The following is a 22,019-nucleotide window of genomic DNA, read 5'->3' as shown; positions in this document are numbered from 1 at the left end:
TCCCCTTGCACAGATTATTAAAGTTTTCTCATTCTGAAGGACTTCAAAAAGCTTGCAGTCATAAGTGGCTGGTGTTCTTCAATTTCACTTCACTTTGTAACTGCTGTCAGTAACAATCAGTACAGACCAATCATAGCCCTTCCCCAGCACTCCTGAACACGCTATTGTTATGACATTTTAAGAGAATGAGATATTGCACAAAATTATCCTTATAATTCCTCTTTTATTACAGTCTGACTCCAGAGCTCTGATAAGAGCATCCTTTAAATGTGCTTTCTAAGAAAGGATCATGAGTGTTTCTTTTCTCAGTAAAATATACAAACTCCCAGCTTCTGTAGATTTACTGTCATCTCTGATAGTTGCTCACATTTTCCAGAGACAGCCCTTTCTTACTGATCTATCATCTGTACTAGGCAGGCCAGAGTTAATGCTGGAGTCACGTTGAATCCACCTGGACTGGCAGACCGCCGCTTTCCAAGTCTCAGTAAAACCACCTCTTTCTTTTTCACTGATCTCCTGGATGGGGACCTTAGGGTTTTATGATTATATAACCAATTGTCAGCATTCACGGTGAGCCACTAGTGAGACTACAACAGGTTTATTGTCTGAAGAAGGGGCTTTTGTGATATCGATAGTAGGTTCACATGAGAGCCCCAGTCGGGGGACTGTAGCAGCTGGTTGACCCAATGAGGCTACCATAAATAGGAATTCGTTAGTACGGCGGGGACCAGTTCCTGCTATTCCCCTCATGGCCTTGGTGGGGACCTTGGAGGAACTCTTTAAGCTGGAGCCTCTTCGAGGAGCTTCACACTGCAGCAGGGCTTGGAAGCACCTGTAAAACTGAGGCAAGCATACAGCACAAACATATGGTCAAGCTTCTTTTAAACTACACAGTTATATGCAAGAGACCACAGAGGACAAAACTTTATGAACTAAACACTTAGTTCTAATGTTTCTAGGCTGCATTTTATACCTTTTTCTAATATTGCTTTAAGGACAATACCAGCCTGATGCATTTTTAGCAAAGTTGCTGCTTCTTCAACAGGGAAGTTTATAGTGACTCATAATCTTTATTTTCTTAGTCTCACTCTTCTCTCTCTTAATTATGAGTGTGAGCCATCACTGTATTTTCAACTGATGTAGGTTATTTGTGCAAAGGATCATCGGCGTAACTTTGTGTTGAACATTGGGGGTATCAGGGTCCTGGGTCTCCTGACCCAGCGTTTTAGTTCTTTGTGATTTTTGTATTATTGTACTTGGTGTGAGTTTCTATGGTTTCTAGTTTCGATCCCTTGTCTTCATGTTTCTGTGTCCCCTCTGTTCTGTGTAAGTCTGTGTCTGCATGTTTGGGTTCCCCTCTGTGTCTCTCGGTTCTTAGAGTCCTCTGCCTTATGGTTTATATCTCTGTGTTTCTTAGTTGCTGTCTCCACTGTGTCAAGTTCGCGTCTCTGTGTGATCCTTCCTGTTTTACTTTGTAGGTCCGTGTCTTATGTGAATGTGTCCTGCTTTGCTTGTCTCGTCAGTTCTAATTTCCCCCAGCTGTGCTCTCCTTCTGTGTCTCATTCTCCTCGTTACTTCCCAGTGTATTTAGACCCTGTGTTTCTCTGAGTCAGTGTTGCGTCGTACCCTCAACAAGCTGTGTGTGTTTTGCCTCCGTGTTACCAGTGTTTTGTTTCCAGCTCTAGTTTCAGTTCAGTATTTCTGCTTCAGTGTTTTAGTCCACCAGCGTTTTTGTTTGTCTTTTGGTGAGTTTAGTTAGTAAGAGGTTTTACAGCAATAAAGCTGCACTTTAAGTTGAACTTCTGTGTCTGAGTCCTGCATTTTGGATCCACCACTCCTGCTTGCCCACCTGCCACACAGCCAACCATGACAGGGGGGGTGTCAAGATCTCTGTCTAAATAAGTAAATAAATCTGGGTAAATTCCCAGATGATGAAACATGCAACTATTTTACTGGTAATAACCAGTGATGGGAATAATGGTAATTAGTAATCTAACTAATTACTATTTCTATCATTACAACGTCGTTACAGTTACTAACAAGAAAATGTGGTCGCGTTACTATTTTTCAGCAAACAGACGGTTGAAGCTGTCTTCAGCTTACCGCACCTTCAGTTGCATGGAAGTAGCTGTCTATGTAAGTAATCTGGGCGCTACAGCTATAAGCAGCTGCGCGCGGTCTTGCAGACAGCAATCACTTTCTGCCTGACGATCACTTTTTGGCACAACACCTGGAGCTAAGGGGGCAAAACAAACGCATGACTGCTGCTGTTTGACTGAGAAAGAATAAAGTAGTCGTGGTAAGCCAATCACATGACCACGTCGAGATGACAAAGAAACAAGGTGATATATACCAGTTTTTAAATTGTGCTGATAGGGCACGTAAAGCCAGAGTCATGATAAACAATATATACGCGGCGTTTTTTTCCTGAATAGTTTCACCACGTTTGCTGTCTAAGGACAGCGCTAGCAAGCACTCTCTGCTTATGAGCAAGAAATGAAAAAACAAAAAACACCGCTTTCGTGTTGGTGGAAAAATTATACACCTCCTGCTGTCGGGGGGTGGGGGGGGGGGTGGGGTGGGGGGGGGATTACGCCCTTGCAAAGGATGGCAAGTGGAGGGTGTATCCAGGTTCTACTGTGTTACCTCTGCTGTGCTGTGAAAAATTACTTTATTGCCAATCAGATGCTCTCCAGATGGCTTTGCATGATGGATTACAGTCTGGTGGTATTTTAATTCTGTCGAATTTGACAAGATCCCCAACAAAGCCTCCACCGTGTTTTACAGATGGCTGTAGACTGTCACTGCTGGATCTCTCTCCTGACCTCTACTTATGGCTATTTATTTACATTAACAATTTCAAATTTGGATTCATCACTCCATAAGTCCTGTTGCCACTGATTCTCACACAAGTTATTGTGTCATTTGGCATACCTCATCCTTACTTAGGAATGGCTTGACAGCTACCCTTCCACCTTCTTTTTTTAGGGCTACCATTTCTTCTTTCACCCCACTTGTTCAACTCCTCTAATATATAACACTATATTAGATTTATTGTATTCTGGCTTTGAGAATTACCTTGTTAGTGCAAAAATACTATTTTATTCCTGTGAAACTCTATCATCTTTAGCATTTTTCATAGATTAAAACTTAGTAAATTACTTCTCTAGAAAGCCAGGAGAACTATTACTTGAGCTTCTGGCTTCCAGTCTGGTTGATTGGAAGCAAATTATGAAGAAATAAAAGGGGTGTGTTGTATTTTAAAAGAAATGTTTAAATTTAAATGTGAGTTCAGTGCTTACTGTTCACACACACAAAAAAGGGGTGAGAAAATGGGCTTATTTTGTATATGTATTCTCATACGTGGTTATTCCAAATGTTCCCAATTAGGTTCTCAATGTGTTTTGTGCAGTGCCACAAATCATTTAGCACTTTTAACAACATGAAAGTTGTGCCAGTTAAAACAGAAAGTGCACTCCATGCTGAAGCCAAATCTGCTAAATGCCAAATCCAAAAAGTTTAATCATTTCATTAAAAGTTTGTACAGCAGGGGAAGCAAAAGGTGCTAAAAGACAAAACAAGAAGAAAAAGAAAACCTTCAGCACAAGGCTTCATTCAAGTGGCCTTTCAAAACCATGGATTTCTTCCTGAAGCCAATGCCCTCTTTTTCAGATTCACACACACACACACACACACACACACACACACACACACACACACACACACACACACACACACACACACACACACACACACACACACACACACACACACACACACACACACAAATAATCACATTGTTAAGTTTATTCTGCTTTTACCACTTACATTTGTGTTTGTGGTCTAGCTTCCGTTCACCAGCCTTTGGGGTTTACCTTAAAAACTGTGGCATTGTCTTGCATTTCTGAAAGCGTTGGCTGTTTGATGTAATGAGGAAAATGTGAATGTGTAGCAAATAGAATGAATTTGATTTTTTTGTTTTTGTTTTAGGGAAAATAAAATTATATCATGCTGCTCTGAATAACTGACTTTTTGCATTAACCTTATTCGATGTAGGAATAATGTCCCATTGGTTTTGGAGCAGCACTGGCATCCACAATCATTATCTCCATTGTTCTTAATGCTGCAGAGTCAGCTTTGGATAAACATAACAACCCTCTGGAGACGAGAAATTGAGGACCTGTGGTGTCGCTCGGTCTCTGTATAACAAAATAGGCTGTAAGGGAAGAGGACGCTGACTCTGTAACTCTGAACATGAATGGTGTTAAATTAATGAAGCAGAAAACAAAGCTAGGGTTCATGCTGCGTTCACTGGGCTATTGGTAAGCTACTGCACTTTAGTTCCAGAAAAAGGCTGACTCTAGGCTGAGACCTGCCCTGCAGATCTACAAACAGAGGTGATCCCCTACTGTGTGCTGCTACAGAAAAACAAGGACTTCAGGCATAGCAGAACACACCCGAGCCCTCCTTGTACCAGGAAAATTACAGTCCCACTGCTGGAGAAATGATGGCTGGTCTTTAGCATTAGGAAGGGGTACAATTATGTACTCATCATGTAGGTGCAAGGCTAGTAAAGAAACAAAACAATCATTGGGGAAATGCTGCAAAAACTCCCAACAAACTCTGACATGGTGACGACAGGGTTGTGTCCACCTGGTGGACCCTAATAACATACATTTATCACTTTTTTGGGCCTGCTTTAATCAGAAGTTTCTTCTATTTTGTGACAGAGATGTGTTTGATGTGAGCTGTGACAAAATGAAAATGTCTCTGAAGTGGTGGGAGGCAAAGATCTCAGCACCTTTGCCTCTTAATTTTGCAGCTCCTGCAGTACTCTGTTATTACCAGCTCCATTACTGCAACTTCACCGGAAAGGCAGTTTAGATGTTCAGCATCTTGTTTGTGAAGGCTATAAGCATCGTTGTTCTTATTCCACAAACCTAATATCCTAAATCCATATTTGATGATGTATATCATATATTCGCTGCCATACACCAGAGGTGGGACCAAGTCATTGTTTTGCAAGTCTCAAGTAAGTCTCAAGTCTTTATCCTCAAGTCTCAAGTCAAGTCTCAAGTAATGTCAGGCAAGTCAGAGTCGAGTCTCAAGTCACTGGTGTAAAAGTCCGAGTCAAGTCACAAGTCTGAAACTTTGAATTTCAAGTCCTTTCGAGTCATTCAAAAAAAAGAAAAAAGCATGTTGCAGTTATGCTAAATGTAAATATTAGACCATGTAATTTTTAAATCTGTGTTTTTCTCAACACATGACAAAATAGTGAACTTAGAAAATATACACAAATTGTGAAATTGCACCTCTTTAAAATGCAGCTCAATTAAACCTAGCTCCAAGAATAATTTTCACCGACAGTTCTGAGATAAGCTGCATGTTATTCTTGGATGCGGTTGTAGGACCGGCTTTAAAATCGCATGACAAAAATATCATACACATTAAAAAAAACTGCATCACCAACGTAGCCTGGACAACATTTGCTAGTTAGATGAAGTCAGCTATCTCATTGTAGCATATTTATATGCATATTTATAATTATACGCTTCTTGGAGTGAGTGCATACACTCATGAAGTTTAGTAACTTCAGGTCACTGCAACAAGCCCAGGTACAGTTTACCGACGGATGGGTGCAGGACCTTGAAATGCACCGTGTAGAACGAAAGACCATCGTACGTATCATAAGTTTACCAGTCTCACAAATTGTCGTCATAAATACACATTCCTTAACCGTGTATTAATAGGACCTTTGAGCTCAACGGTAATTAATTAGTAGTGGAAATAATTTCTGGTAGCATCACAGAAATGCAGCAGTGACAATAAGACTGTATGCTGTAATCGTACTGGGCAATTAGTGATACAAAAACCTGTTTTATCCTGTGAATAAAAGTATGTTTTTGTCAATGTACCATAATAACAGAAGCGAAACGCAATATTGTGTCAGGACAATTCACTATTTATGCACAATAAATAAAGGAGCATAGCGCGACAATTTCTGTTCAGCGCCAGACTTGCTTGTAACCTATATCACCAATTATGTTAAGAAAAATGACGCATTAACTACAACAGCAGACTGACCTTTGTGTAAATGCTTGGAGCAGACTAACCTGTGAGCTGGAGTGTTCTGGGACGTTATATTTGATCTTTGAATGGCTGCAATCCAGGCCATCCGTCGCGTCTTTGTTACTTCGGAAACATGGCTGAACAATTTCTCTTCAACGACATAATCCGATAACAACCGATCTCTTTACCCGTCGGCTTCCCGTGGCTGTCATGCGACCGGCTATTGCAGTTAATAATACAACGGCTTCTTGACATTTTTGTGTTTCTTTTTATCGCTGTGTGACTGATTTTAATTGAAAGCCTGCGTGCGCTAGTACCTCTTGCCACGAGTTCCCAGAATCCTTTGCGGTTCTACCCGTGAATGACGTCACATTTTCAATCTCTATATAATATGCATGTTAAATTTAATATTTGGGGTGAAATATCAAGTCTTTTCAAGTAAACCGGTTCAAGTCCAATTCAAGTCCCAGGTCATTGGTGTAAAAGTCCAAGTCAAGTCACAAGTCTTAGAACATTTTTTCAAGTCAAGTCTAAAGTCATAAAATTAATGACTCGAGTCTGACTCGAGTCCAAGTCATGTGACTCGAGTCCACACCTCTGCCATACACTGCCCTAGAGTAGAAGACAGTAGGAGACAGTGGATTTATATCTTTAGTTTGAGAGGTAATGGAGTGTTACCTTTCTATATGAGTGTGAGAGATCCAGACTTGCACTATTGAAAACTGGAATTAACATGCTCATCAGATGTTTTATATGGTGGACGTTTTAGACATGTACTTCTATTCTTTCTTCTGCATAATGCCAGGAGGAGCCAGTCAGAAGACTTAAAGGCTTAATTTAGAGAGGGGAAGACCTTAAAGAAGAACTAAAACAGCTTGATTCAGACTGTGGATGAATTGTAGGACTGCACCAAGGCCTAATATGAGATAAATAAGGTTTATTTTGAACTCTAAATCACTTATATAGTAAAGTCACTTTAAAGGTTGTAACATGGGATGTAAAAACTTATAAGTTATTGAAAAATGTGATAATCCTAAGATTCCACAGATACATAAAACATTGAAACAGTGAAATATTTTTGCAGAGTGTTGTTCAGTCTAATTAATTAACAGATAGTCCTTGATTAGGACATTTTGAAGGACCTCTCAGTTCTTCATTCATTTCCCAGTAACTACTCAGAGTGGGAAATAATAACAAAAGTACTGTTTAACATAATCATGGATTTTGCACTGTTAGGTTCTGCACTATAGTGTCACTGCTCTTCACAGGTAAATGGGATGATTGCAGGGCTTCACCTGAGCTCACGCTTCGGAATTATCACCAGTACATTCCAGTGCTTCTCAGCATATTAGCTTAATGGGCAATGAAAGACACGCACTGTGCAAAAAGCTGGATGCATGATTGAAGTTGCAGAAGAGCTTTACAATATAAAAGCAATCATAACTGCATTTCTCTGTAATCAAAATAAAGACATAAAGCTTTTGTTAAATCAGCTGGTCTCTAAACATCACTTGGTGGATCCAATCAAATAAGCAGGAAATAAATCAGCTATAACTTAAATGGATAAAAGCATTTTAATCTTATAGTTGATCATGGCCTCTTCATCAACAGTAACATCATGCAGTAAATTGTATTATCTGCAAGATGAATACAAAAATGAATAAAGATAAAGTTAGGTTAAGTACCTTTGGACCGAATTCTGTAAGACTAGCTTTAAACTAACAAACAGCAAACTGCCTTAAAGTAAACAGAACTCTTTTAACTGATAACATTATCTTTCTGAACCATTACTGGTCTACACTTCCACAAATACTGTATTCTCACAAGCACCAAGAGTCAGAATACATCACAGTTTGTGAAAAGAAAGGACAGGCTGTCTCCAAGGTACAGAGGGAAAGCATTGAAATGTATACACCTTCTGTCAGGGTATAATAAATAGTCAGTGGACCTCTGGATACATTTTTAAATCCAAGAAACAGAACTGGAAGTCTCGAGATTGTGATTTCATGCAGATTTAGCTGTTTTATATCAATCTCTTAACAAAAAAAGAAAGAAAGAAAAATAAAGTGTTATCCAGCATAAACCTGGGTATTTCTTGCACATAGATGGATAGAAAGATTCTGAATAATTAAAGGCCTCAGCAGCAAGTTAAAAATGTAACAATGGATTCAAGGTATACAGGTTTATTTTCAATTCTATGCATTTCTATCCATGTCTGTAACATATTCTCAACACAACGGCTGGCATTAAACTCCAATTTAGTCCTCCTCCTGAGTTCGTGTTAATGTGGACTCTGAAGATGCCACTCTTGAGTAAACGTAGTATACTTAGTATACTTTCTGAGTTTCATGTATACTTATAGTCTACTACATTTTCTCATGGGTGCAAAATACAGTGAAACTTTTTCGCAGCATGTGCTTAGATTTAAGGCATCACAGCAGTGAAATCGCACATGTGGCATTTGGAAAGAGACAAAAAGGTCGAGTGTACACAGATAATTAGTTCAGAAGTCATTTATTGATTGAATTAGATTCACGACAGTAGCATGTTATGTGACCCAGACATGTGTTTGTGTAATTGAAAGCATGTGTACAGAATATCACAGATTGTATCTTGACCATTTTTTAACCACTGATCATTAGAGACCAAAAAATGGCTTCTGTTAAGTGTTATTTGTGGAGCCAAAACGCAATGGCTTATTCCACTAAACCTCTATTGCTGCTTAAAATGAAGAAAAAATAAACCACAATGGGAATTCTGCACTTCTCCAGTACAATTAGCGCAGGTACCACAGTCTGTTTATTTATTTGTTTTGAAATTGATTTTAAATATTCTGCCCTTTGGTTGTTGGTACTTTCAAATAAGGGTGGATAATATATCAATATCATGTGACTCTCTTGTGAGACAGTCATTCTTATATGGATGCTCTAAAAAGATTCCCCTCACTAATCTGATTACTTTATGTCTCCTTATATATTTGCTTTTTCAAATGAGAGGACAGTGAATCAATGTTTACAACTATTTTACAGAAAAGAAGAAGAAATTCAGACACAGGGGAAACGGTGAAAGAATGAGCGAAAGCTTACTCAAGGGCGGCTAAGATGAACTGCCACAATAGTGTAACTCAATCATACACAGACACAACTGCCAATCAAAGCTTGGACACACCTTCTCATTTAATCGTTTTCCTTTACTTTCATGACTATTTTTACATTGTAGATTCTCACTGAGGGCATCAAAATTATGAATGAACACATATGTCGTAAACAAAAAAGTGTGAAATAAATCCAAATATGTTTTATATTTTAGATTCTTCAAAATGGCCACCCTTTGTTTTGATTACTGCGTTGCACACTCTTGGCATTCTCTCGATGACCTTCATGAGGTTGTCACTTGAGACGGTTTTCCAACAGTCTTGAAGGAGTTCCCAGAGATGCTGAGCACTTGTTGGCCCTTTTGCCAGCTCATCCCAAACCATCTTGATTGGGTTTAGGTCAGGTGACTGTGAGCCAGTTTCGTCGTAGTGCTTGATGGGTTTTGCAACTGCACATTACTATTGACTGACTGACCTTCAGTTCTTAAAGTAATGATGTACTGTCGTTTCTCTGGACTTAGCTGGTCGGTTCTTGCCATAATATGAATTCTAACAGTTGTCAAATAGTGCTGTCAGCTGTGTACCAAACTGACTTCTGCACAACACAACTGATGGTCTCAACCCCATTAAGAAGGCAAGAAATTCCACAAATGAACCCTGATAAGGCACACCTGTGAAGTGAAAACCATCTCAGGTGACCACGTCATGAAGCCCATTGATAGAAGGCCAAGGGTTTGTCAACAAAGCAAAGGGTGGCTACTTTGAGGAATCTAAAATATAAGACATATTTAGAGTTTTTTATCATTTTTTTCTTTGCTACATAATTCCACATATCTTGCTTCATCTATTTGATGCCTTCAATTTGTATCTACAATGTAGAAAGTAGTAAAAATAAAGAAAAACCATTAAATGTGCAGTGGTGTGTCCAAACTAGACTGTATATATGTAGGTGTGTGTGTGGTATATATAAAACCACTCATATAAAATTAAAAAGTAGCTATTTTGTGTGGATAATAGAATAATATTAATATAAGAGAATAGAAACTTTATTTCAAATTAAATTCTAATTCTGAATGAATGGACACAACTTGAACATCTGTTTTGCAGAATACAAGCAGAGGAAAACAAAGTAAATGTAAAAGAAATATCTGTTTCCTGTTGCTTACATTGTAGATGTAGATGAGTGACTGTCTCCACTCACAGTCACGGGTTAAAGTGAGATTCAGCAGGTGTTGGAACCCCGAGACTGGTTGTAGTGGGGCAGCGTTGGGAGAAGAGTCACTCTGAAATATGTCACAATAATTTCTATTGCTCTAGTTTTAGTTAAATGGTGGCCATGTTAACGTGCATGATAACTGTTAAAAACCTCAATGTTGAAACTGGAGCTGGCCTCTCTTCAGTGATGTTAACATTCACTCATGTCGATGTATTCAGCTGCTGAGTGCCGGCCTGTCAACAGAGGTGCTGTGTAAAGTTATGCTGCAGTCACACTAGAGAAAAGAGTTGGGGAAGACTGCTGTGCTACCGAAAGTTGGCACTTACATGCCACCAGTTTGCAATAACATCACAATTAACTGTGATTAATCTCAAATCTGCAAATCCGTACCTTAGAGCTGGACTCGCCACCTGTGTGCAGAATTCACACATCAAGCATGATACCCTCAGCCATAGACTGGTCCACAGCTGAATGATTTAATAGCAAATAGAAAGTAGTTAATTTCATTAATAACCTGCATTCTTTTAAGAGCATTGCAAATTTGCAGCTCAAAAATGAGAATGCCAGTAACGCACTAACAAAATAACACAGTGAAAGTGCAGGTTTAATGCTGTGTTTCTCTCTGACAAGAGCATGGCAGTTTAGATAAAGATTCTGAAGGATGCTGAAGAAGAATCAATATGTTTATGATACAAGGGTGAACTTTTCTCTTAAGATTTACTGAGGAGTGTGTGTGGTTCTTACAACTGAGCAAAGAATGAAGGAGTGGATTTATCCAGAGTTGCTGTATTAAAAACTATTATTTCATGCAACCCTGAAAGCTTCATTTTGTAGCAGCTGACATGTGTGATGTGCAGAAGAAAACAAAACATTATATACTGTCAGACATTTGCAGCTCAGGTTTGTGTGGTTCAGTATTTGATGGAGCAGATCGTTTGCACCAATCAGCACAGACTGACTCTGATTAGAACATGTTGGCAGTCTGTCTGTATTTATAAACTAGATGGTGAATGTACTCCGTCTGTAAACCTTCACCAATCTGACTGAGATTGAGATTGGACAGAGACAAGTTGCTTTCCACCAATCGCATTGTGACAAAAGTGGTCACCCGGGCTGAGGGTGCTGCATGCTCGTTGGTTGCCGTGACTACTTGCAATCTACCCCAGACAGCAAAAAACTGAATGACTCACCAACTAATGGCTTTTCTTCACCAGATGGAAATTGCCATCCTATTTATACTCTAGTGTGACTGAAGCCTACGTTGGATGAGGCACTGTTATATTAATAGGCTACCACTACATGTGAATATCTAGTCTGACAGTATTTTTTAATATTGTTACTTTGTGGAACTATCATGATAGCATTATACTGTGTGTTACTCAATGATTTTCACCACTATTTCCAACCAAATGTCTACTTTAGTTTGGAGAAACATCTCTAACTGCAGCACGTAGACGGCTGTTTTACTTAAAATCACAGTTTTGACATTTTGTGGGTTTCTTTTGGTTTGGAGACCAGATTCTATTCCTAAATTTGGTTTATAGTGTTTTGTGTTTCCATGTGTTCGTGATTTTTATTGTTATATTTTATTAATATTCTGACCCCTGTTACTAGTTTCCTGTTTTATTATTTTTGTCTTTTATCTTTTGGTTAGTTATTGATGAACATAGGTTTATAAGTTCCGCTTTGTATTTCCTTCCTTTTCCCTCAGGCTCGTCTTTGTGCTAGTCTCCATGATTGTCTTTCTGTGTCAAGTTCATATATTTGAGTCCTTGTCTCCGCTTTAGTGTTTCCTGTTTTATTTTGCTAATCCTTGTCCTGTGTGTTTAGTGTTCAGTTTTAATTTTCCCAGTCTTGATTTCCCCTAGTGAGTTTTCCTGGTTTGTCTAATCTCCCTGATTACTGGGTGTGCGTTTATAGTTCTTGTCTCGCTGTGGCCTTTGGTTACGTCATCCTATTCAGTGGGAGTTCAGAATTCAGGGTCATGTAGCCTAGTGATGTGCGATACCACTGATTTCCTTTCCGATCCGATACCAAGTAATATTCAGGGTGGTATCGACGATACTGATCCGATACCGATACTTTGTACAAAAATGTATTTTATTTATTGTATCTCAAATTATAGCGTCATAATGATTACAGGGCATCAGATTACTTGTTCTTATCACTTAATAATGCAGGGTTCATCATATAGAAATAAAAAAACTGAAGTTGTGCCTATTTGAACACTTTGCCTGCCTGCAGCACTAAAGGACTCGTGAGAGACGTCTGTCTTGCCCTAGCAGCACCTGTCCCTGTCCTCCTACATCACTAATGTAGCCTTCAAATAGTTCCAGCAAGCGCTTAGTGGGCAGTTGGAATGTGTGTTCTTCTATATCTCTATGGCACATCTAGTACATTTTGCTAACTTTGACAACTATTGTGAGGCTCCACCATTCCTGTAAAAAATGGTCTAATGAAGTGAATGGAGATGACGCGACTCTTTCATTTAATAGTTCTGGTATCCCTTATATCCCTGCGAGCCTTACTATAATTGCATTCTTTGATGTGTTATGATTTACCTCTAGTGAAAGGTTGTTTTAAGTTACGAGTCTGCACTGGGGCCCTTATGGTGGCCCCTAGAGACAAAGCACGTACAAACTCCAAAATATGTACAAACTCCAAAACATAACGGAAGTGCTCCAGGATGCTAGGGGCAGTGTTGGGCTTCACTCTAAGCCAACCACACTGACTGTTAGCTAACGTAGGATTTGACTCCACCATAAACTAAGCATTCATAGCAATTTTAAAAAAATCAAACAAACAACAGTTTGCACATTACCTTTCTTATAAAGCGTGGTTGTTCTATCCTTGCAGGTGTTTTCCGCCGGTATCCAACTCCATGTTTGCAACAAACTTGCCGTTTATTTTGCAAATTGAGCTCAACACTGCCCCTAGCGTCCTGGAGCACTTCCGTTCTGTTTTGGAGTTTGTACATCTCTAGGGGGCACCGTAGGCCCTCGCTCTTCCTTAAATACAACATTAAATAAGTAGTTTGTGTACTCCACCTGCTTCAGTTTAATCAACAATCTCCTGATTTAAAGCCCCTTACAGGTTGGCAAAGTTGCGAAGTGTTGTCTTTTTAAGACTTTTTATTCTTCGACTTAAAAACATATCTCAAACTTTTTTACCACACTGTGACCTCATCTCATGAGAGCCTGTAATCATTTGACTCGTCATTGAACTTCTCACGCACACTATGTCTCAAAACCTTGCTGGGCATGAACAGATGCTGAGGAGAAGAAGAGCAAAATGCCCCAGGACATAACCAAAAAGATCTTTCACGCACTGCGTCTATAAGCAACATGTTTGTCCCTATTGTCAGTATTTCAGTAACCTTTAGGTCATCGGAGAGTGAAAGCTAGCAAGGAGATGTAAAGAAACAAGATGATCAGCACCTCTCTGTAATGTTGATGCACACTCCCCACTTCCCTCAGCTGTCCAAACACCACACTGATGAGGGCTAGAAGGACGGGAGAGAGAAAGATGGAGACAACAAACAAATGCTAAAGTATGAAGTCAATTAGGGCACAGAGGCATCAAGGTTGAGGTCAGGAGAAAGGTGAAGATAATGACAGATAACTAGATAAAGCATGACAGGGAGATTGAAGGAACAAGATGCACTGACAGAATATTTCAGAGAGAAAGGGCTGCAGAGAATTTATGAAGAGTCATCTCAGACTGGTTAGAGCAGGTGTGGATGATGATGAACCCTGTGAACTGAGCGGATATTATATGGAAAGAGGAGCTCAACTTTCTCTTAAAAACATCAGACTTTGTCTTGGGTTTAATGTTATTCAGTTTTGCTGTGACTGTACATGAGAGTAGTTTTTTCCTAAAGGACAGATCTTTATTGTCTGTGTTTGTAAAGGTCCAGCACATTCCAAAAATATGTGGCATTTGTATTGAATGACATTCTTATTGGAGGATTAGATGGAAAATGGATAGACCCAAATAGATAGATTTTAACTGAATTCTCTGTATGACATACATCAAAACATTTGCAGTGCTCTCTCCACAGTTTCAGAAGAGTTAAACTGCAGTCAGTCATTCTTCTACATTACAGAAGACAGTCTCGTAGTTTAAGGGACTTGTATGAGGTGAGTGAATGTCAGGAAGCTTCTTCGATAGCCATCAGCAGATACCTTCTGCTTCATTTGACATTTGCTTGACTTAATCCAGGAAACTCCCCAGTGCTATGAATTACAATGCAAACCATAGATTGTATTAAAAAATCAGAGGGTTGGAGCTGGAAAAACAATGATTCATTCACATAAGAACTTGTGAATAGAATGATATTTGGGAAAACATTTTTAGCACATCACCAATTCAGCAGAGGCTGATCTTGGTTTATATTGTAAATCAGTCATATCCTCACTCTGAGGTGAAAAGGTAGGAACATTTTAGATTTCCTGCAAATTCAATTTTTTGTGATGTAGAGCGTCACTGAATGAATTCTTCCCAGGAGATCAGCAAAATATTCATAACCAGGAAACAAACCTCTACAGTTGTTTTGAATTTTGAGCCTAGTTGGTCCTTGTTGTCTTTCTTGATTGTTTTAAAATTAACATCAAGAAGTGTGACTTGGTACTTATGGGGCTGGACTGAGGCAATAACACCATTACACATATAATTTACCCTAACATACATGCATGTTCTCCCTGTGTTTGTGTGGGTTCTCTCTGGGTACTCTGGCTTCCTCCCACAGTCCAAAGACATGCTGTTAGTGGGGTTAGGTTAATTGGAAACTCTAAATTTCCCATAGTGAGTGATTGTGAGTGCGAATGGTTGTTTGTGTCTATGATTAGCCCTGCGACAGACTGCCGACCTGGCCAGGGTGTACCCTGCCTCTCGCCCTCAGACAGCTGGGATAGGCTCCAGCGCCCCCCGTGACCCTGAAAAGGATAAGCGGAAGCGAATGGATGGATGGATGCATGCAATCCCTGTCTACAATGACAAGGTTAGGTCTTTACACAACTTATTGTTGGATTAAGAGATGAGGTAAGGACTTCAAAGACTGCAATGATCTATTAGTTGTTTCAGTCACCATCTTTTCAGTTTTTCATGTTTAACATTGAAAATGTATGTATTTTCTCTTTGCATTAAAGCGCTGTAACATGTACAAGATGCTACACAAGTGACAGTTCCTGTATATCTTTATTTTGTTTTAGTATATTTTTCCAAGTACACAGTCTGGTGTCATTAGTTCACTTTTTAAAAATGCCTAGTTTTTATTTTTATGTCAGTCAAATAAACTCATACTCAGGTTTTAGTTTTGAAAACGTGACAATTGTGACAATATACAGATATTTTTGGATTGGTCTATATATAAAGCAGTGTATTCACGAGTATTCACAAGTTTATTTTCAAGTAGTGATTAAAAAATAAACAGATGATTAAACTTACCCATAATCCCTGTTTTTTAAACCACCCCGGGGGTCTCGGCTGTGAGCAGAGCTGATCGTTGACGGGACAAACCAGCTGATCCTTGTATCTGTACAGCATTTTTAGTCTTCAACTCGCCTCAACTCACAGTTTCCATAGTAATGGGCTGGGAGGAATTGAAGACTGAAAATGACATACAGGACATTTGGTTTCATTCTCTCCCACTGGCTCCCTCCCAGGGGAAGTTGAAGTTGATGACGTGTCGGCTAAAATGTCCCTGTAAGGTCAGTTAGCTGTGGCGGTGGCCTCAGCATCTGATGTAACATGTAAGGAGAAGCATGCAGTATCTCCAGATGACAGCAGCATATTGAGTTTGTATGCTTTTTCAGTAGATTTCCAACTCCACAGTAAAATAAGTCTTGGCAGTAACACAGTAACTTTCCAGTAAGGAAAGTTTAAGCCTGAGAAAAAGTATTGCACTTTGAAAGGCTCTCCAATATACTGCACTGCATATAATTCTTTGTATAGTACATCTCAGGATCTACTGCACATAGATATCCTGAGAGGGCTAAAGCCTTACATAGCATAATGCTTTTCATTGAGCTTTACTTAATAGACCAGAATGAGATGATAAAGATTAGAAAGAAAAATAAGTTTTATCAGTCTGCTTCAGTGAGACAGTCTCGCTTATCTTCTCCTATTTATGCTCACGATGATGAACTATGTTTCAGAAACGAACAAAACATCTTAAATCTTGAGTTTAAATGTATTGTTTGCACAGAGAGCTTGAGTTGAGAGAGAACCCTGATAAGGAAGGTGGAGAATAAAGTAAACTTGAAATTTAGAGTTAACTTTGGGAGCACAGTAAAAATATAACTAATGTGAGGTGAATAAAAATACGAGGCATTCTGGCGTATCTATTCGTGTGGATGTTACTTTGACATGACCGCTCACCTAACGGGGGAAATTAGGGAGAGACCACAAATGCAAAAATGCACCAGTGATTGTGGAAAGTATTGTTCCATAGCTGGTAGTTTGTTGTAGTTTGCCTCTGTACACCACCACAGTGGATTGTCAAACAATCCAAATGTTCTTTGGTAAGAAGACTGCCAGGTTTAACTCTAAAACTACAAAATGTTAGTCTTTTAAAAATATAGCTAGTAATTAATTATTTGATTTAAAACCCCCTGTACTGGTATGCAGAGGCAAAACTACAAAAAGTTTTCATAAATAGTCCAACTATTTATGGAACTAACCCTGCCATTAATGTACACATTAAAACAGCTCTGTCAGAATCAGCTAATTTCAGTATTGACTCATGTAATCTACCAAGAGCAACACAAATCAATCTGTCAGTGTCCAATTTATTAAAATGAGGTAAAACTAAATTGTTATTTAGATTAACCAACACTATGAACAAGTGAGCCATCGCGATGCTTTGGAATGTCTCTATAGCTCTATGCCTCAACCATTTATACAACCAATGAATTAAACATTTAGAACTTGAGTGTGATTTTAGCACAAACAATAGAACACACCAGCAAACAAGGCCAAGCCAAGCACCCAGAAATGATCAGCTGACAAAAACATCCCCACCAGTCACATTCGTCGGGGTAAACTGTGTCAGTATTGGTTCCTACTGGTCAAAAAGTTTCACTTAAGGAAGAAGAATCTAAGATCCAGTTCAACTATTGCACTGGGCTCTGAGCTCGGTCATGCCCGGGATGACACTGCTCGATAAAAAAGTAGTACTGCATCACTCAACAATAACATAAGCATTTACTGTTGGTCTGTGGGTTTAATTAAATAACACAAAACAACAACAGCTGCATGACAAATGTGAAACTACTTTTAAGGTTTACTTTGATTATTTATTTGGATGTAAACTTCTTTGTGTGCCATAGTATTTAATCATTGAATATGTACAGCTAGTTTATAATCAGAAGAGATTCTCTGAATGTTGGGCCACTGACACACGGAAAACAAACATTTCTGATCTTTGGTTCTCTTCTCAGTCCTCAGTGTCTTCTGTCTTTCATCCTTTCCCCCTATGTCTTTGGCCCTCCAGTCAAAAAGTACGAGCAGAGCCCACGCTGACGCCGGCAAAGTTTCTGTATTCCTGTCAGTTTCTGACAGATGAATAGTTATGAGTTTTGCTCTCCTGCTTCCACTTAAATTTGGCAAATGTACTGTATGTGACCACAACTGTAACGGTCCTGAATGCTTCTCAGCCAGTTTTTCTACTCTCAGTAATCGGATCCTAAATAAAACAAAATAAAATAAAAACAAACACATTTAGGTTAGAATATATTTCCCAATTTTCTTTTGTTCTTTGGAGTGATGCCATTAGAACTAAGTGATTTTCTATAATTTCACACACCACTGATCGCTGACAGTTTATTTATTGTTTTGGTCAAAACAAAATTTTTCATATTGCATCAAAAAGTTGACAAAATCACACCAGAACAATCACACTGAAGCAGACCAGCTCAGGTATTGACTGTTTAAAAATGTTATTTTGTTGGGTAGTCTCCATGCATTATGTACTTCTTGCTTTGCAAAAAGTAAGCCGGGATAGAAGAGGTTACAGCCGATTGGAACTTTAGCGCAGCACAAATAGAAAACACAGTAAAAGGAAATGAGCTATGAGGGTCATATGACACACTGTAGGCTCCTGAGGTGAGCTTTATTAATTCTTCTCACGGGCAACTTAACAGTAATTAAAGTATAAAAGCAAATAAGACCAAGACAGCAAGCTCCAAATAATTGCTCCCAGTTAACACCCAAAGGGTCTCATCATATTGCCTCACGTGAGCGTGGGCCAAGATTAAATGAGATCTTTTACAATTTTAATGACGAACACCTGATAAAACGGGTACTTGCACGACACTGCAAATACCCCCCTCTGACGTGACAAACAGACATGTAAGCACTCGGTTTTCATTAGCTCATCACAATGTCTATTATTTATTTAGACGTTATTTATTTAGACGAACAAGCCGAGTTGGCAGAGTTCGTCAAATATGTTAGAAAAAAAGGTAGATTCAAAGACCTTCTTATTCACCATGCACACACAAGTACATAATTTAGTTTATTCAGTGTCAAGAAGCCACTGACTCACCTGACAGGAATAGAAAACAAGGAGTAATTTCTATTATTTTAATCCACCTTGAAATAATCATTCGCCTCAGTGGGCAGGAAGACCTCCGGCTGCCACTTTTTGACAGCGAAATAGAAAAAGGTACTGACCCCAGCCTCAGCCCTCCCTCCTCTTACCTGTTTATTCATGAAGACGTAGATGACTGGGTTGATGACCGTGCTCGTTTTGGCAAGGACTGAGGGGATGATGCTCGCCTCCGGTGTGACCAGGCCCGGTGGGCCGAAGGTGGCCAGTAGGGCCATGATGCCATAAGGCAGCCAGCATATTAGGTAGCACATCACCATAATCACCACCATGAATAGCACGCGCTGCTCACGTTTCCTGCTCATCGACGCATTGATCCCGCTTACCTGGAGACAATGGGAGAAAAGACGTGGAAAAGAAAGACCTTAATAAGCCGGCGATTTCCTGTGATGAGACATTGTGGTCGGACATTTTCCCTCCTTTTGCTGTTGGAAGAGGAGGATTCTGGGGGATAAAATGCTCACTGTATAGTCAATACATCTACTTCTGGGTTTCATTTTTGTAACATAAGCCTACATTCCCATCTGTAATAACATTACACTCAGCAAGTTAAAGCAATTGATTGACATTTTGGGAAAATTAACTTACCAGTGTCTTTACGTAGAGTTAAATTAGAAGGTCAGTACTATTCTTAGGCCTCTTTGTTAATATAATTATAGCCAGCAGTCCCTGAGATAAGTTTAACTGAACTTATGTAGCAGAGAGTCCCTTTGCTGGGAGCTGCACAGTTGTCTGCTTAATAATAAACCAAGTGCATCATTCTTATAAGTGAGCATAAGAAGTTCTGGGAGGCATATTCTGTTTTTTCTTTGGACTGCCTTGGTTTGTATCCTGGGGATAGTCTGAGTTTCTGCAAAAGGTCAATCAGCACATGTCCCAAAAATGTCAAATTGTAATATGTAAACACTACTAAAACTGACAGATAACTTTGAGTTAATTAGTAATTTCTGTGCAAAGATAAATGAAAGTGTTGACTACATTTACGACTACATCTTTATGACCTGATGAAAGTCTTTGATAGAAATCTTGCATATTTCTCAGATTTCAGAAAGTTCATTGGTGAGACATTAACTGAAAATTATAAAAATAAATAAATGAAATACAAAGAAGAATCAAGTTTGAATAAACTGAAGTTTTTTGTTTGTTAAAATATCAAAGTATCAGGTTGAATCTAGCAAGTATAATGCATCCTCCCACACGGACATGCACGCACTTGACAAGCATCTTCGCGCTCCCCAAACCCAAACTGTCGAGATTTGTTTTGCTACCCGATGGCCACATGTCTGCTGCTGTCACTCAGTTTCATGGCGGCGGAGACGCACTCTGGCAGGGAGCCTCTTTTAAGAAAGACTCCAGCAGTGTTGGGATTTTTTTTTTGTTTTTTTGTTTTTACACACATACACACACTAGTGAAAAGAAAAAGATGATGTAAACATTCAAAACTTCCTGACCCCAGTGATCAGTCATCGTCGCCATTGTGACATCTGATCACTCTAATATCCTTTAACCCTCACTCCAGATTTGCAGCTATATTATTTTACTATGAATTTCATTGCTGCTGATTCTCAGTGTTTTATTCTTGGTGTACGGCCTGAACATGTTTATGTATGCTGTGAGGGTTTAAACAATATGGCGAAGCATGATTAGCATTATTCAGGCAGGCTGTCAACTCACAGTCTCGTGGACTCCCTGGGCCGCCGCTCATATGCCATTTGTATTCATATATACACATCAGTATAGAAGTACAGTATGCTTTCACCAGACAGGTGTGCTTATACATCTAATCAAGCCAAGCCAGTGACTGACAGTCTCGTTACCTTTACCCCCACGAGACGGCTGCAAATGTGCAAAGGGGAACTGTGTTCACACAAGCCTGTTTGGACCGTCTTCATCGAAAACACAATTTCCCTGAAAGAAAGGCTTTGTAATTCGTGAAACAATGGGTCGATAGTTTTAAGAAGGGAAAACAAGCTGGAAAACAAACGAGCTGGCCCCAGGGAGGGGTCACTTGCCCCTCCCTTCCTTCCCTCCCCATCTCCAGCTGCCTCCCTCTTCCCGCTCCACCACAACCACCCACACATGCAGGACCTTGGAGTAGGGGTGTGTCACCAGGGTGCAGAGGAGGCCACCCCCCCCTGTCCCCTTCTGGCTGCCTCTGCCTCAATTTTATCCCACAACTTAGACATTCACATTACTCACACTCTCATTACACATACATATAGGATCTTGGGGGTGGGCACGATACACGGAATCCAAAGTACCATCAGGGTGTACACCCCACCCCTGGCGTCGTTGCCCACCTCTCAATGTTAAATACACGTAGACATTGAGGGCTAGCAGGAGGGACCATGCGCTTACCTGCTGCTCTCTGGCAGGTAGCTCCATGCCCTCCTGGGTTTTAAATGCACCTTAGAACACACATGCATCAACACTACAATGAGTGGGTGGAGGGAGGTTTGGAGTCTTCTCTCACCCCCATTCTCTGCGACCTGCTGGAGCGGGGGGGCTAGGAGGAGGAGTTGGCCGTCCGACTGCGGTCTGGAGTGTGGGGCCTCCCTGCTGCTGCGGAGTCGGGGCGGTCTGCCTCCCCCCACCGCAGGGAAAAGGGTAACACCACCTGGGTCTGGGGGCAGTTCCCCCCCTCCAGGGGCAAGGGTACCTAGACCCGGGGCTTAGAGTACGCTTGGGGAGTGTGATCGTGTGTACAGCGTCTCTTTATGTCTGTCTCCACGTTGGTTGAGTGTGGAGTAAGTGTATATGAGAGCATGAGGGTGGGAATGGATGTTTGTATATGTGTGTGCCTGTATTTCTGTGTCTATATGTCAGGTTGGGTGTCAGGCGCCACCTTTCTGAGGACATCTTAGGCCCTCCAAGGTATGGAGGCCTATCTCCCCCTACCACCACTTCCCCTGCCAGTGGCGGACTCCCTCAGACATCGGTGCGTTGGTGGTTCTTTGTGTCCGGGGATGGGCGTCCAGGTACACACCGGCTCACTCCTTGGCGGCCGCTTATCGGGGCCTGGAGCCTGGGGC

The 22,019-nt window shown here is 40.1% G+C and overlaps 1 protein-coding gene across 1 annotated transcript in view; it reads right to left on the bottom strand.

The window, feature by feature from the left end:
* Window positions 1-203: 203 nt before the first annotated feature.
* The window catches only part of tmtopsa (teleost multiple tissue opsin a), a 74,513-nt gene continuing 52,697 nt past the window's right edge, over window positions 204-22,019 (bottom strand). The window contains exons 3-4 of the mRNA XM_026148692.2: window positions 19,080-19,313; window positions 204-840 (exon numbers count right to left, since the gene is read on the bottom strand). Of these exons, the coding sequence (XP_026004477.1) occupies window positions 559-840; window positions 19,080-19,313 (516 nt within the window). The 3' untranslated portion in view covers window positions 204-558. The remainder of the gene's footprint in view (window positions 841-19,079; window positions 19,314-22,019) is intronic.

Source organism: Astatotilapia calliptera, chromosome 18 (assembly GCF_964374335.1).
Source record: "Astatotilapia calliptera chromosome 18, fAstCal68.1, whole genome shotgun sequence".
In the NCBI taxonomy this organism is placed as follows: domain Eukaryota; kingdom Metazoa; phylum Chordata; class Actinopteri; order Cichliformes; family Cichlidae; genus Astatotilapia; species Astatotilapia calliptera.
The sequence above is the reverse complement of the archived record's forward strand: the minus strand, read 5'-3'. Positions and strand labels throughout refer to the sequence as shown.